This window comes from Drosophila guanche, unplaced genomic scaffold, assembly GCF_900245975.1.
Source record: "Drosophila guanche unplaced genomic scaffold, DGUA_6, whole genome shotgun sequence".
Taxonomy (NCBI): Eukaryota; Metazoa; Arthropoda; class Insecta; order Diptera; family Drosophilidae; genus Drosophila; species Drosophila guanche.
This window is the reverse complement of record NW_022995751.1, coordinates 3,941,698-3,955,576: the sequence shown is the minus strand read 5'-3', so window position 1 is coordinate 3,955,576 and position 13,879 is coordinate 3,941,698. Positions and strand designations below refer to the sequence as shown.

General features: G+C 47.0%; 6 protein-coding genes across 8 annotated transcripts; 3 read left to right on the top strand and 3 right to left on the bottom strand.

Moving 5' to 3' along the window:
• Positions 1-52: 52 nt before the first annotated feature.
• On the top strand, positions 53-703 carry LOC117586915 (ragulator complex protein LAMTOR4 homolog). Its single transcript, XM_034277263.1, has 2 exons — positions 53-220; positions 286-703. Exons 1-2 carry the CDS (start codon positions 75-77, stop codon positions 506-508), a joined length of 369 nt encoding a protein of 122 aa, XP_034133154.1. The 5' UTR covers positions 53-74; the 3' UTR covers positions 509-703.
• On the bottom strand, positions 612-2,288 carry LOC117586911 (vacuolar fusion protein CCZ1 homolog). Its single transcript, XM_034277260.1, has 4 exons — positions 2,140-2,288; positions 1,986-2,083; positions 1,161-1,930; positions 612-1,105 (listed from the first exon to the last, which is right to left on the bottom strand). The coding sequence occupies exons 1-4, from the start codon at positions 2,221-2,223 to the stop codon at positions 630-632; spliced, it is 1,428 nt and encodes a 475-aa protein (XP_034133151.1). The 5' UTR covers positions 2,224-2,288; the 3' UTR covers positions 612-629.
• A 264-nt stretch (positions 2,289-2,552) lies between these two features.
• Positions 2,553-5,728, bottom strand: LOC117586910 (polyubiquitin-C). Its single transcript, XM_034277259.1, has 2 exons — positions 5,602-5,728; positions 2,553-4,479 (listed from the first exon to the last, which is right to left on the bottom strand). Exon 2 carries the CDS (start codon positions 4,466-4,468, stop codon positions 2,633-2,635), a length of 1,836 nt encoding a protein of 611 aa, XP_034133150.1. The 5' UTR covers positions 4,469-4,479; positions 5,602-5,728; the 3' UTR covers positions 2,553-2,632.
• Positions 5,729-7,107: 1,379 nt separating this feature from the next.
• On the top strand, positions 7,108-8,557 carry LOC117587066 (very-long-chain enoyl-CoA reductase). The gene is made up of 4 exons (XM_034277509.1): positions 7,108-7,514; positions 7,752-7,968; positions 8,028-8,143; positions 8,210-8,557. The coding sequence occupies exons 1-4, from the start codon at positions 7,144-7,146 to the stop codon at positions 8,412-8,414; spliced, it is 909 nt and encodes a 302-aa protein (XP_034133400.1). The 5' UTR covers positions 7,108-7,143; the 3' UTR covers positions 8,415-8,557.
• A 490-nt stretch (positions 8,558-9,047) lies between these two features.
• On the top strand, positions 9,048-11,496 carry LOC117587443 (anaphase-promoting complex subunit 5). Its single transcript, XM_034278126.1, has 2 exons — positions 9,048-9,224; positions 9,291-11,496. Exons 1-2 carry the CDS (start codon positions 9,099-9,101, stop codon positions 11,442-11,444), a joined length of 2,280 nt encoding a protein of 759 aa, XP_034134017.1. The 5' UTR covers positions 9,048-9,098; the 3' UTR covers positions 11,445-11,496.
• A 23-nt stretch (positions 11,497-11,519) lies between these two features.
• LOC117587447 (mitochondrial import receptor subunit TOM22 homolog) lies at positions 11,520-13,142 on the bottom strand. 3 transcript variants are annotated; one of them, XM_034278138.1, is made up of 3 exons: positions 13,107-13,142; positions 12,270-12,314; positions 11,520-12,163 (listed from the first exon to the last, which is right to left on the bottom strand). In XM_034278138.1, exons 1-3 carry the CDS (start codon positions 13,125-13,127, stop codon positions 11,855-11,857), a joined length of 375 nt encoding a protein of 124 aa, XP_034134029.1. In that variant the 5' UTR covers positions 13,128-13,142; the 3' UTR covers positions 11,520-11,854. The 3 variants fall into 3 exon arrangements, with proteins under 3 accessions (XP_034134029.1, XP_034134027.1, XP_034134028.1); XM_034278136.1 differs by lacking the exon at positions 13,107-13,142 and adding an exon at positions 12,508-12,879 and having other exon boundaries at positions 12,270-12,305; XM_034278137.1 differs by lacking the exon at positions 13,107-13,142 and adding an exon at positions 12,523-12,879.
• Between the last annotated feature and the right edge of the window lie 737 nt (positions 13,143-13,879).

Here is a 13,879-nt window from a genome sequence, read left to right as displayed (position 1 = left end):
ATCGATTCGATTTTACAAAAATACTAAAATACTTTGTTTTGGGGTGTGTTTGTGTGGGTGGAAAACATTTTGAAATGGATAAAGAAAAGATAATTGCTCCTAATCAGATTGGATACCTGATAATGAAGGACGATGGCGGCGTTCTGGATTCGGGTGGGGACCTAAAAAACGACGTGCGCAGTGCAAATGTGATAATGGGTCTTCTAAATCTGACGGAGAGGTTGGAGCAAGTGCTAAAGCCACCCACGTAATCTTGATTATCACCTTGTTTATTATTATTTACAGCATCGATGAGGATTTTATGCCCAACAGTAGCTGCGAGAGGATCACCATTGACTACGGCCAGCACTACTACAGCATCTGCATGTCCAATCGCCGCATCTACGTCGTAAAGTTGAGCAAGACGCACACGCAGAATGGAGCCACCAGCAGCTCGTCGTCTTCCACGTCCTACAACGATGCGGCTGAGGGCAATAACATTGGCTCTAGCTCCACGGTGATGGCGTGAAAACTACCAACCAATGCCCATTCCACGTGCAGATTCTGCCGGAAATACCAGGAGCGCCGGCCAGGATCGGGGCAGCGGCACTACAATTGGCGTACCCCCTTCGTTTACCTCATACTGCTATTTATTTGTCAAAGAATACATCATCTGTGAGCTCCTGTTCAAATATACGCTTCGCTTCCTGCGTCACGTCCAGAAGGGTCGCCTTGCTGTTGCACAGAATCACATAGTACTGCCGCCAGTTGCAGCGCCGCTTCACAATCCAATAGTCATTGGTGGTCTTCACCTGCAGCTCCTCTGTGGGCGCAGCTGCAGCCACATCCAAATGCTCGCCGGGATTGGCCAGATCCGCAATTACGCTCATTACGTTCCGCGGCACGCCATTCCTGTGTAGGTTCGTGTGGTGCTGCAGGCTCTGTTCGTTGATGAACAGATATTTGGGTGCGGATTCGTTGGACGCTGAGCCGCTGTCCGGTACAGGATGCGCCAGAGCTTCCTTTGCCACCTCGCTGGCAATATCACGGGCCAGGCATGTCAGCTGGGGCGCAATGTAGGCATGCAGCTCATCGTAGAGTTCCTGTTTTGGAGCAGGCTCATTGGCTGCAGCGAAATAAGTGATTAGACAGGAGAAATAAGAGATGGGGCCTGGACACACCATCGAGGAAAAGACACAGGGTTATGTGTAGAGCACGATAGATGAGCAAGTAATGTGGCGTAACTTGATTTTCGATGGTTAGGTAGACCGTAAGCGGTGGTGCTTCCTCCTGGGCATCGTCGGGCTGGCAGCGTACGAACCCTCTCGCTTGGCACTCGCTGATGCTGCGCTTTAGCACTGGCGTGGCGGCAGATGATGCGCTTGATTCCAATGCTAGAACATTGTGGACAATGTATGCATGAAGACTGTAGAGATCGCCGGCACTGAGCTTGCCCCCGCAGACGATCTGCTCGTTGTAGAACATAATGCTCTGCTTGATCACCGGAAAGGTGGCGCACAGCATGCCAAAATTGTGCGCCCGCAGGAAGAGCGACTTGTCTAGGGGCAGGTATTGGATGGAATGCAGCATGTCAATGATATCACAGTGGGCCAGATCCTTCAGGCAGGTCAGATATTTCTCATAGAACTGCAGCAGTTGCTCGGATAGCAGTTCGCGGCGCTCATCGACCTGCTCTAAGCCAGCTCCAACGGACGCCAGTGTTCCATGCTGAAAGCAATACATTTGATAACACTGGCGGAGGACGGCCCTGTAGATGCGGTCGGACACTTCGCCGCCCCGGTAGTCGGCCACCTCCACGCCCTCCTTCAGCCGTATTTCCTTGGGCACATTCAGCACCAGAACCAGCCAGAAGCCCGGCTCGGGCTGGTAAAAGAGCTGTGTTGTCTTTTGCGTATGCAGCGCCTTGCAGTCGTCCTCCGTGGTGAAGGTGCTGAAAAAGACAGCCATTTAATGGTTGCTGGAGATACTGCTATCGCGGGAATTACCCAGTAAATCTGATGATTGCTTCGCTGAGGCCCACATCCTTTATTTTCGTGTTCAGTTCGATGTCGTTCGGATGATAGTACAAGACTTTTTTGTGTTCCTGCGGATGTTACTCATTTGTGGGCGTTGCTTGCGACTCGGCTCATTTCAACTCACCTCGCCTTCCTTCTCCCCAAAGTTCGAGTTGAAAACATAAAAACTTCGAAGCGTCACCTCCAGGCGTTGCAACAATTTCGCCATTGTTGCTTAAATGTATTTTATTGCTGTTTATTTATTTTATAGAAATCTCCTAATGCGTTTCTGTGGAAAATACCACCGACTGTTACTAGAAAATCTTAAGCGCGTTTCATAATGCAAAAAAATACTAAAAGTCTAGTATTTAAAACCAGTGCACGAAATTATCTTTATTTTAAATGAATTAAAACGGAATGAACAATTTAATTTATTAAGCTGTCTTTAATTTAAATGGATAATTTTGAATACAATTTAAGCGGGGAAAAGTGGTCACAAAAAGGATACCGGCCTTGGTCCTGAGGCGTGAATCTAAACTGAAATTGACAGTCGTTTGCTGCAGATAAATCTTGAATGTGTAGCCTTGAAATAATTAGTTCTGTGTGGTTTAGGCTGTTTAATTTTAAATATAGCAAAATTAGGCGCTGACTCCTCCGCGGAGACGCAGCACCAAATGGAGAGTTGACTCCTTCTGGATGTTGTAGTCCGACAGGGTGCGGCCATCCTCCAGCTGCTTGCCGGCGAAGATGAGACGCTGCTGGTCTGGGGGGATTCCCTCCTTGTCCTGGATCTTGGCCTTCACGTTCTCAATGGTGTCGGATGGCTCGACCTCCAGGGTGATGGTTTTACCGGTCAGAGTCTTCACAAATATCTGCATTCCTCCGCGGAGACGCAGCACCAAATGGAGGGTCGACTCCTTCTGGATGTTGTAGTCCGACAGGGTGCGGCCATCCTCCAGCTGCTTGCCGGCGAAGATGAGACGCTGTTGGTCTGGGGGGATTCCCTCCTTGTCCTGGATCTTGGCCTTCACGTTCTCAATGGTGTCGGATGGCTCGACTTCCAGGGTGATGGTTTTACCGGTCAGAGTCTTCACAAAGATCTGCATTCCTCCGCGGAGACGCAGCACCAAATGGAGGGTCGACTCCTTCTGGATGTTGTAATCAGACAAAGTGCGGCCATCCTCCAACTGTTTGCCGGCGAAGATGAGACGCTGCTGGTCTGGGGGGATTCCCTCCTTGTCCTGGATCTTGGCCTTCACGTTCTCAATGGTGTCGGATGGCTCGACCTCCAGGGTGATGGTTTTACCGGTCAGAGTCTTCACAAAGATCTGCATTCCTCCGCGGAGACGCAGCACCAAATGGAGAGTTGACTCCTTCTGGATGTTGTAGTCCGACAGGGTGCGGCCATCCTCCAGCTGCTTGCCGGCGAAGATGAGACGCTGCTGGTCTGGGGGGATTCCCTCCTTGTCCTGGATCTTGGCCTTCACGTTCTCAATGGTGTCAGATGGCTCGACCTCCAGGGTGATGGTTTTGCCGGTCAGAGTCTTCACAAAGATCTGCATTCCTCCGCGGAGACGCAGCACCAAATGGAGGGTCGACTCCTTCTGGATGTTGTAATCAGACAGAGTGCGGCCATCCTCCAACTGTTTGCCGGCGAAGATAAGACGCTGCTGGTCTGGGGGGATTCCCTCCTTGTCCTGGATCTTGGCCTTCACGTTCTCAATGGTGTCGGATGGCTCGACCTCCAGGGTGATGGTTTTACCGGTCAGAGTCTTCACAAAGATCTGCATTCCTCCGCGGAGACGCAGCACCAAATGGAGGGTCGACTCCTTCTGGATGTTGTAGTCCGACAGGGTGCGGCCATCCTCCAGCTGCTTGCCGGCGAAGATGAGACGCTGCTGGTCTGGGGGGATTCCCTCCTTGTCCTGGATCTTGGCCTTCACGTTCTCAATGGTGTCAGATGCCTCGACCTCCAGGGTGATGGTTTTGCCGGTCAGAGTCTTCACAAAGATCTGCATTCCTCCGCGGAGACGCAGCACCAAATGGAGGGTCGACTCCTTCTGGATGTTGTAGTCCGACAGGGTGCGACCATCCTCCAGCTGCTTGCCGGCGAAGATAAGACGCTGCTGATCTGGGGGGATTCCCTCCTTGTCCTGGATCTTGGCCTTCACGTTCTCAATGGTGTCGGATGGCTCAACCTCCAGGGTGATGGTTTTGCCGGTCAGAGTCTTCACAAAGATCTGCATTCCTCCGCGGAGACGCAGCACCAAATGGAGGGTCGACTCCTTCTGGATGTTGTAGTCCGACAGGGTGCGGCCATCCTCGAGCTGCTTGCCGGCGAAGATGAGACGCTGCTGGTCTGGGGGGATTCCCTCCTTGTCCTGGATCTTGGCCTTCACGTTCTCAATGGTGTCGGATGGCTCGACTTCCAGGGTGATGGTCTTACCAGTCAAGGTTTTCACAAAGATCTGCATTTTGTATTATTCTGCGAAGGAAAATGCAAAAATGTTTGAATTAAAAACAACTGTGTTTGGGAAGAGGGACAATGACACAAACAATTTTTAATTCAAGACGAAAGTATTGGAGATAATTATCTTGGCATGCTTTGTTTCCGGGGTGAAAGGTTACTTCTTCAATTCGACAAAACAAAGACACAAAGGAAAAAATGTGATACCTTTGTTCCGTCTCGGTAGTCGTGGCTTGGTATACATATTTATTAGAGATGGACACGAATAGAGTTTCGAAAGCACGAAATCGTATGGGCTCGTGCACGAGCAAAATGTGGTATTCGAAAGTGGACGAGCACGATTATTGCCAAACAGGCACGATCACGCACGAGGGCACGAAATTAAAGTACGGTCCATACCCAATTTGCTGTGAAACAGCTGTGTATGCATTTTTATTGTGTATGTATGCATTGGTGACGTCAAAGATGTGCAAGCAATGGAGGCTAGACTAGTTTTTCCAACCCTCTTCACATCAAATTTATGTACATATGAATATGAAATCAATTTATTTGGGAATTGGGAAATATTTGTTGCAATACGAAAAAAATGGACTAAAGAAAGCAGCAGTGCTACACATTTGTACAGATGAAAACATATGTATGCACACAAAGGCCAATGCGTAGGTTTCTCGAATTTCGAAACATATGTATGCACACAAAGGCCAATGCGTAGGTTTCTCGAACTTTAAACTTTACTTAGATTTCACAATATTCATTTAATACGAAAGAAAAATTAAGTAAAGCATCAGCACAGCACACACATACTCATTCAAAAGGGGCTGCGTGTGTCATACATATGATTGTGCGAGACTTCTCGAATTTTGAAATGGCGTCACAGCAAAATTTCACAAGAAATTGGCTAAATCTGATTAAGAAACGACATCTACGCAGCACCTATTTATATAATTGTTTATTTTCCCGGAAGTTTAGTTACGAAAATGCGTTGCAGCCCAGATTCTAAATTTAAAATACGCAAGTGCATAAGAGGGCTGAATAAGAAAAAAAAATGGCTGCGAAAACCTTTGTTCCGAGGCCTTGGAAAAAACTGCAGCTTGTCTCGTAAACCATTAAACAACTATTTAAGCAAAATTTGAAACTTACGTTTGTCTTTAAACTCTTTAGTTTTTCTTTTTAAAATATTCTCTTCACCAACAAAGAACACGTATCTGCTGTTAAATTCTGCTGCTGTTTTTTTCTGCAATTTCCACAAACGAACTGTGCTTTTATCTTTCAATTTTCAGTGAACAGTGTGACCGCGGACTTATTGATCAAAACCCCAGCATTACTAACAAAAAAAATACCAAAATAGTTGATCCCATTTTCCAAATATACCGTAAACATACTTATTTCATGACTAGGTTGGTCTTTGTTTACCGAATTGTGGAACCGACAATAGATTGAGAAGTCTGATATTCTGTTTAAATGATACCCACAGCGCAAGAGAATATTATATTAAAAAAATAAACTCACCACAGAATAAAATTACTCAACTTTGTTACGAAAACTAACCGTACTGGTTATAACTAATATTATCAAATAAATTTAGCTTGACAATAAATTCGAGGCCCCTCAGATAGTCTAGATACTTGAGTTTCGTAAATTATTTGTGAAGCACTGTGAGTCGAATGAGACCTGACCGCACTGACTGATTTAGAAAACTTTTTAGTCAAATTATTTTAGTTGACAATAAAATCAGCGCCGTGTATTAGACGAACTGTCAGATAGAGTTGTATAAACTCACCAGATTAAAAAGTAAAATATTTTCAGACAATTTCAAGACAAGACCTGGATAACAACTGAAACAACATGCAATTTTTTATATGAACAATAAAAATATCGTTGAAAGTTAGTTCAAGGCTTGTTATGTTCATCTGTATTAATTAGACTTTGCAGATCAAAAGCACTTCTCCCTAAAGCACTTTTAGGAATACCCAAAATGTATGGAAAATTAAGTACAGCAAATATTAAACTAACGGTTGATTCACATATAATTACCAATTACGCTCCCCTGACACTTTTGCAAGTTTGTGGACAACTTTGTGTTTTTTTTTTTTTTTCCTTTCAGGCCCTTGTTTGTTTTAAAAGCAGGAATTTCCGAAAAATTCTTGCCTGGAAAATTGTGTGGAGTAAGGGCTATTGTAACTTTATCGGTTTTATATTGAAAATAAAAGCAACGACTACTTAACCTCTTTATAAATATAGTGTGTGACACACTTGCAACTCTGTTAGTAATCTGATGAAACCAGAATTTCAGCATTTATTAAAGGAAATATTCAATGGATCGGTCCAGTTGTTCAAATGTGTGGTTCGTGTAGTTACTATGTAAAATACAAGGGCATTTTTGTAAATTTTTGACTTGATACTTTTTCTTATGAGGAATAATATAAAAGCAGACCTTAAAAAAGACTACCCTTCTCAGTTAATGATTCATGAATCTGGAAAAATTTTATGCTCAGTGCTCAGAGACCTAAATAGCTTGTAAAATGGATGAGAATATCAAAATTGAGGAATATCATTTCCCTGGGTATATTTACGGTATATTACGAAAATAACAATGTATATTTCAGTATATTTCAGAGTATATCTTGTCAATAATCAGCCTTCACAAATTTTCTAGTCACTTCGCAAACGGCCGCAAAAAAAATGGAGCTCGAAATACTCAGTGCAAAAACCAGCAAATCCTATGGCAAGGTAAAGGTGCCCACGGCCTCCACTCCCATTGGGGATTTGCGCGCCCTGATTCACAAGAGCCTGAACAAGACACCGGACGCCAACCGCCAGTCACTGCGGCTGGATGCGCGTGGCAAGAGCCTGAAGGACACGGACACCGTGGAGTCGCTGTCGCTGCGCAGTGGGGACAAGATCTATGTGAAGGACCTGGGACCCCAGATTGGATGGAAGACAGTGTTCTTGGCCGAGTATGCCGGGCCCCTGATTGTGTATCTGATTTTCTATTTCCGCCCGGAACTAGTCTACGGCAAGGCAGCCAGCATACCGATCTCCCTCACCACCCAGTAAGTGGACCGTCGCGTGTGTGTTTGTGTGTGTGTGCCTTTCGGTGCGACTTTCGCCGCACATCTTTCGATTTTGTATTTTTTTGAATACGACCTGATTGACCCAACAGCGACTAGGGCCGCTTATGCAAAGCGATGAGTGACCAAACGGCAAGCCCAGACATTGGTTTGCTTTTACCCGAATGCATAATTATTAACCCGTTTTCATTCGTTTCGCTTTTCCCCAATCTTCTGTAGTATCGCCGCCGGTTGCTACACTGTCCACTATGCGAAGCGTTTGCTGGAGACGATCTTCGTGCACCGCTTCTCGCATGCCACAATGCCGTTGCGCAATCTGTTCAAAAATTGCACCTACTACTGGGGATTCACCGCGTATGTGTCGTACCATGTCAACCATCCTTTGTACACATCGCCCTGCATGTGCACCGTCTGGGCTGCCCTTGGAGCCTTCGCTGTGAGTAGTCACTACTACGTGGTAGTCCAACAGGATTACTAATAACTCCTTTCTTGCAGCTGTGCGAATTGGGCAACTTCTCCATTCACATTGCACTGCGTAACTTGCGCCCACCGGGCACTAAGGTGCGCAGGATTCCAGTCGCCGACGCCAATCCGTTGACCAAGCTGTTCAAGTGAGTGCCAGTCCTTGCGTGGCACGTTCAGTGGTCGATTTTTATCTAAAATTTGTTGCTTTGCAGCCTTGTTTCTTGCCCGAACTACACCTACGAGATTGGCGCCTGGGTCTCCTACTCGGTGATGACATCTTGCCTGGCCGCCTATCTGTTTGCCTTCGCTGGCGCCTTCCAGATGAGCGTCTGGGCCCTGGCCAAGCATCGCAACTACAAGAAGGAGTTCAAGGATTATCCCCGGCAGCGCCGCTCCATCTTCCCATTTGTCCTGTAAATGGCACCACAATTCATTGCGTTCGCAGTTCTCGACGCTGTATTACCTATTCCATTTGGTTAGCATTTAACGGGTAGTGTAGTTGATTTATGAACTTTGTGCTTTCGTTCGTTTAAAGCAGAAATACATATTGGGGAAGAGTATGTTTACCCTGTGTCTGTAATTTTCGTAAGTTTCCCACTTGGACTTTGATCAAGTGGGAAGTTCGGTTGGGGCAATAATTGATTATTTCGTTTCTGCGAAGAAGCGTTCAAGGCGCACGTGTTGAGCTAGGGGTGTACAATGCGGTGACTGCATCAAGTTAAATAATAGAACATAGGGTATCAAATATCCCATATGCGTGCTTTTTAAATATCCTAGACTATTTTCTCTCTTTTCCGTAGGGAATTGACCTTTTGAGTTTGATCCTTATTTTATAAACAAACCAATAAAATAAAGTCATGAGAACTAGCTCATCTTATGGAAAATTCAGTAATAAATTAGATAAAATTATATTTTTAGTGCTGAGAATTCTAATTAGCCGGTAATATTAAGCAGAATATCAAAATCGAGGTAAATGGTGGAATATACGGTATATTTAGGTATTTATTTGAAAAGGTATATTTGTGCTGATCAGGCGGTATATTTTATCGGTAAACCCGCGGCCACAGTGCCGGCAAACCAAACAAATTTAACAACTCGAAAATGGCAACAGATCTCAACGATGAACTGGACACCTTGGATCCCACCTCGAAGCTGGTGCCGTCGCGCATAGAATCTCCCACTGCCCACAAGATAGTTGTCCTAATTCTGCTCAAGCAGTATGTAATTGTGAGTTTGTCTAACAAAGTTTCGCCGCCACAAAGTTGACTTTTGTTTGCGTCTTTTCTCTTGCAGAACAAGAAGGTATGCTTGGACACGGGCATCTCAATGCGTCCGCAGAAGCGGCGCATGTTTTACATGCTCATCTTCAAGCTAATCCAGGAGGCAGACAAGAGCTACGACGAGCTGCACGCTCTGCTCACCACAGGGCGCTACAAATTGGACAAGCTGATGCTGGAGGCGTTCGAGAAGGCCATGTCCGAGTTCTGTGCTGGCAGCATAGAGGCCCTGTTCGACTTTGCAGAGATCCAGAACATAGACGAGATTCTGAATGAGAACTATGGCATTAGCCAGTTCAGCATGGTGGGCGTCTATGTGCGACGCGTGGGCGTCGTCCTGGAGCGGCTCAGCTTTTCCGACATGATGGACATGTATCGCAACATTTGCTCGTTCTACGAGCGTGGAGTGCGTGCCATGGCCTCGGGCCCAGGACCACGGAAGGCAGTTGCCGGCGGAGTGCTGCACAGGGAGGAGACCCCACCGCCAGCTGCTGTCCAGGACAAGTCCGGCACGGACGATAAAAAGAACGACGATGCTGTGGCGCTCTGTCCAGACGGGCGCAATCTCTTAAGTAAGTGGGCACCCAAGCAGGCCAAATACTTCATCAACAAACAGTCGGAGCTGCTGGAGACCAATGAACGGCACTCCCTGTCGCCCGTGGAGCTGCAGCGAAAGGTGCAAGAGATGATAGAGGATCTGCCGCTGACGACAACCCCCTACTTTCTCGGCTACATGAACCAGCTGCGCGTGAGGGACTACTACACCTCGTTGTCCGCTCTGCATCGCGCCCTGGACCGCAGCCCCGTGCGGCTGATGAGCCAGGAGAAGGGCTATCAGTATTTCTGCGTTAATCTGGCCGTGCTGCATGCCACTTTCGGGCACCGCGATGAGGCACTGTCCGCGCTCAGGGAGAGCATCATGCTGGCCCAAGAGCACGGGGACAAGCGCAGCCTCAACCTAGCCAACACTTGGTATTGTCTGCTGCGCGACGAGCTGCCGCTGTCCACGGTGCAGCGCAGTGTGTCCGATGCGAATGAAGTGGACGGCTCGCTGCTGCAGAACTACACTTTGGCGCTGCATTTTGCCGTCAAGCTGGGCACAGTTGCCGGCTATAAGCCGCTGCGCCTGTTCGATCTGCTCCACCACAGCGACAATCTCACAAATCGCAACAATTTCGTGGACCACGCCTCTGAGGCTTTGGCGCTGAGGAGCGCCGTCTGGGCCGCCTATGGCAGGCACGAGCTGTCCGCCCTGTACTCCCAACTGCTGCTCACTGCTCGGGATCGCTTTAGCAATGGTTCGGCCGGATTGGGCAGTGCCCTGGCCAGCTATGCGCTGTGGCTGCAGCTGCAGGGCCAACCACAGATGTCGCGAGTGCTGCTGGATCGCGCCCGGAGCCGCTTTCCGCGTCTGCCCAGCGCCGAGGGCTGGATGATAAGCCAGTGCCATGTCATCATACAGGCGGGCATCTATCAGTGTCGCTGGCACGATGCCCTGAAGGCCTGCGACCAGCTGTATCTGCTGGACAAATCGGATGCCCTGATGCAGCGCGCCTCCATCTATGTGGCCAAGCGAGAGTTCTTCAATGCACGCCGCCTGCTCGATAATCTGGCCACGCAAACCCAACTGCCGTTTCTACAGCGTATGCGCATCAAGGTGATGCTGGGATACTGCGGCCTGGCCGAGGGTCGCTTCTCCAGCGAAACGACAATGCTGCTGATGAGTGTGGCCGAGGAAATGGCCGATTCACAGATGGACTACGAGCTGGCCTTGGTCGATATGCTGCTGGCACAGCAGCTACTGCTCCTTGGCTTGCCCCAAAAGGCCTACCAGGCCATCAAGCGTGCCATGCACGACATTCACACCAACGGCGGCATCTTTGAGCGTGCCAGAACCGATTTTGTGTTTGTGCGCTGCCTGCTGGCCATCACGCCCAACAATGTGGAGGCGCGCAAGGCTCAGCTGATGAAGTCGCTGGACATACTGGAGCGCGCTGCCAAGTCCTTCAAGCAGCTGCAGGCCCACTCCAAGGTGCTGGATGTGTACGTGTTCCTGGCTCAGCGCTTTAATGACTTTGGCGAACGGACGCTGCGGAACAAGTATGCCGGTGAGTTTCGTCGCTATTTCACAGAACATCCCATACCGCGCGAACACCTGGGCAGTCCCTGAAGTGGTCGCTGTCGTTTAACTATTAATAAACATAGTTTTATTAATTTGTTTATATCGTAGTTGTTCCTTTTTTTCACACTTTGAAACGTCAACTACGAATCTAAGACCTATCAGAATTGTTCGCAACTGCTCGAAGAGGATGCCGATCGATGAGGTGTTTTAGTGGACTATTTTCTTGGGGGCCATTCCAACCCACTCGCAATGCTGCAGGGTAAGTGGGAGGCATCGTAAATGCTTAAGGCGCTTGCTGTGTGTGTGTCTGTTCTGCTATGGGTTGTGGTGTGTTATGGAGGGGCATGGCTTTCGTTTTTGCCTGCGACTGGGATTGATTGGTTGATATTTTGATAAACTTAGGCTAAACGCGTCCCGAACACGGACCCCAGCTGGATATAGAGCTAATTGCTAATAGATTAACGTATTAATGGCAGATTGGGCGCTGGCCCAGTGGAAGCCATGGCACTGCTCGGCCCCAGGAGCACCTGCGTCTGCTGCGACCTGTGCAGCTCCTCCATATTGGCGCGCTCAGTCTCAAAGACTATCGGCGCAAACATAATGATAGACGTTGTAAAGAATATCCATGCGGCGTTGCGCGAGAACGAAAAGAGACCTTTGCAGCCATTCACGCTGGTTCCGGCGACGGTGGCAACAGCATTGCGCACAGAATCGGGAAACATTTCGGTCAGGCCAAGAATGCGCTCGCCGATCGTCTCGTCGGGCTCCTTGAGGATGAGAAAGATTGAGGTTATAGTATGTTACAGCTTGTATGCTCTTCCAGAGCCTTGATGCATGTTTACAAACATCAGCATGCGCCATGCGCTAACTTACATCATCGAAATTCTCCTCGCCATCGCGTGCAGGCTGCTGGACGCTCTGCAAAGAAGATAAAAACTGAATTAGAAAGTGTTTACCAGTCAATGTTTTAGTATGTTTAGTATATATTTATAGCTAGCTTTTGTACGGGCAACAGCTGTGGCAGCTGCTGCTGGTGGCGTGCAGGTCGATGGGTCGGTCGGTGCGGCCATTACGTGAGCACGATAAGACGTAGGGGATTGGCAATGGGAACCACGTTTTTACTTACGGTGGCCACTGTGCGACGCTCGGGCGTCTCGTCTTTGCTGCCGCCTAACGATGACATCCCGCTATCCTTTTCAATGAACTCAATTTCAGGATCAGAGTCCATCAAATCCTCGATTTTCACAGTTTCGGTATCCACTTTGCGGCTTTATTTTAACACACGTCGAGAAATCGTTGGGTAACGTGATCGCAACCCGTTTATATATTATGCACACTGGACAGGGAGACTTTAACGCTGACAATGGACCTTAAATGCAGTTCTCACTTGCATTTAATTGAGTTTGAACACAAATTTTCGTTCGGTTTTCGTGAAAAATTGATTTTATTTTGGGCCTCGTGAATTTGGGTTCGGTGTGCCCGCGGTTTTATCGATCAAATATACCGACCAACCCGCGGCAATCTACCCACAAATAATACCCGAAATATACCGTAGAGTGTGCAATGTGCTGCAAATGGTCACACTGGAAAGCACTTCGAGATTACAAAGCACTAGAGCTTTTGCGCACTGACCGCTAAGGTTCAATTTTAAACGCGCCAAAGTCTGCAGCCACTCCACAAAAACAAAACCACTTTCCCCTTGTAACTCACCATTTGTTCCTGTCTGTTCATTATGGTTTTTGAAGTTAAATTGCAAATTGTATTGTAGAGTTGTTTATGGTTCAAAGGAAACCCTGTGACTGAATCTCGTTTTCATTTCATAATTTCCAGCGCATGCTTGACAGCGCCTACCCAGATCCAAAGAATTTAAAGGAATAAAACATTCTTTGAGCGTTGGTTTACCGTAGTTTATTAAATCGTATCTCGATCGCCAGCCATCTCGCATTCGTAGTTATAATAAATTATGAAATCATTAATACCTAAACGAAACATCTACCGCTTTAAGTACTCGTTAGCATATAGATAGTGTCTTACTTCATGTGTGTTTTGCGTTGTCCAGTATATAGTTGTAGTAGTTGTAATATAATATTTGATAGTTTGACATTAAACGTAAACAGCAAATGGATATTTAAGTAGTTTTGGTACTCGTATATTGTTGGGTTACATAGTCCTGCATAAGATTATTCCAAGCACATTTAGAGTTCATTAAAAAACTAGTTGAATCAAAGACATTGATCGGGTATATATCCATAAAGATCTTTCATATAGAATATAGATGTTTAATAACTTGAAAACTTCATTGTTTGATTTTGAGTTTATTTACGGTTTATTTGCTTTTCATTTGCTTGCTCTTGGAGTTGTCCAGTTTTTGTAAATACACTAAAAAAATGTGTGTGTTTTTCTATCCTTGTAATTCCCATTCGACTATTTGTACCTTTGACCTGATTAATATGTTTCATTATTTGCTGTCTCTCAATCATTGA

Bases quoted from the DNA above. Each gene is read 5' to 3' on its own strand.
- LOC117586910 (XM_034277259.1), bottom strand. From the start codon at position 4,468: ATGCAGATCTTTGTGAAAACCTTGACTGGTAAGACCATCACCCTGGAA.
- LOC117586915 (XM_034277263.1), top strand. From the start codon at position 75: ATGGATAAAGAAAAGATAATTGCTCCTAATCAGATTGGATACCTGATA. The intron at 221-285 runs GTTGGAGCAAGT...TATTATTTACAG, and splicing joins CTTCTAAATCTGACGGAGAG to CATCGATGAGGATTTTATGC.
- LOC117586911 (XM_034277260.1), bottom strand. From the start codon at position 2,223: ATGGCGAAATTGTTGCAACGCCTGGAGGTGACGCTTCGAAGTTTTTAT. The intron at 2,084-2,139 runs GTGAGTTGAAAT...TAACATCCGCAG, and splicing joins TTGGGGAGAAGGAAGGCGAG to GAACACAAAAAAGTCTTGTA. The intron at 1,931-1,985 runs GTAATTCCCGCG...TGTCTTTTTCAG, and splicing joins GCAATCATCAGATTTACTGG to CACCTTCACCACGGAGGACG.
- LOC117587443 (XM_034278126.1), top strand. From the start codon at position 9,099: ATGGCAACAGATCTCAACGATGAACTGGACACCTTGGATCCCACCTCG. The intron at 9,225-9,290 runs GTGAGTTTGTCT...TTTCTCTTGCAG, and splicing joins TGCTCAAGCAGTATGTAATT to AACAAGAAGGTATGCTTGGA.
- LOC117587447 (XM_034278136.1), bottom strand. From the start codon at position 12,624: ATGGACTCTGATCCTGAAATTGAGTTCATTGAAAAGGATAGCGGGATG. The intron at 12,306-12,507 runs GTTCCCATTGCC...CAGAGCGTCCAG, and splicing joins CCACCGTAAGTAAAAACGTG to CAGCCTGCACGCGATGGCGA. The intron at 12,164-12,269 runs GTAAGTTAGCGC...CTCATCCTCAAG, and splicing joins GCGAGGAGAATTTCGATGAT to GAGCCCGACGAGACGATCGG.
- LOC117587066 (XM_034277509.1), top strand. From the start codon at position 7,144: ATGGAGCTCGAAATACTCAGTGCAAAAACCAGCAAATCCTATGGCAAG. The intron at 7,515-7,751 runs GTAAGTGGACCG...AATCTTCTGTAG, and splicing joins CCGATCTCCCTCACCACCCA to TATCGCCGCCGGTTGCTACA. The intron at 8,144-8,209 runs GTGAGTGCCAGT...GTTGCTTTGCAG, and splicing joins CCGTTGACCAAGCTGTTCAA to CCTTGTTTCTTGCCCGAACT.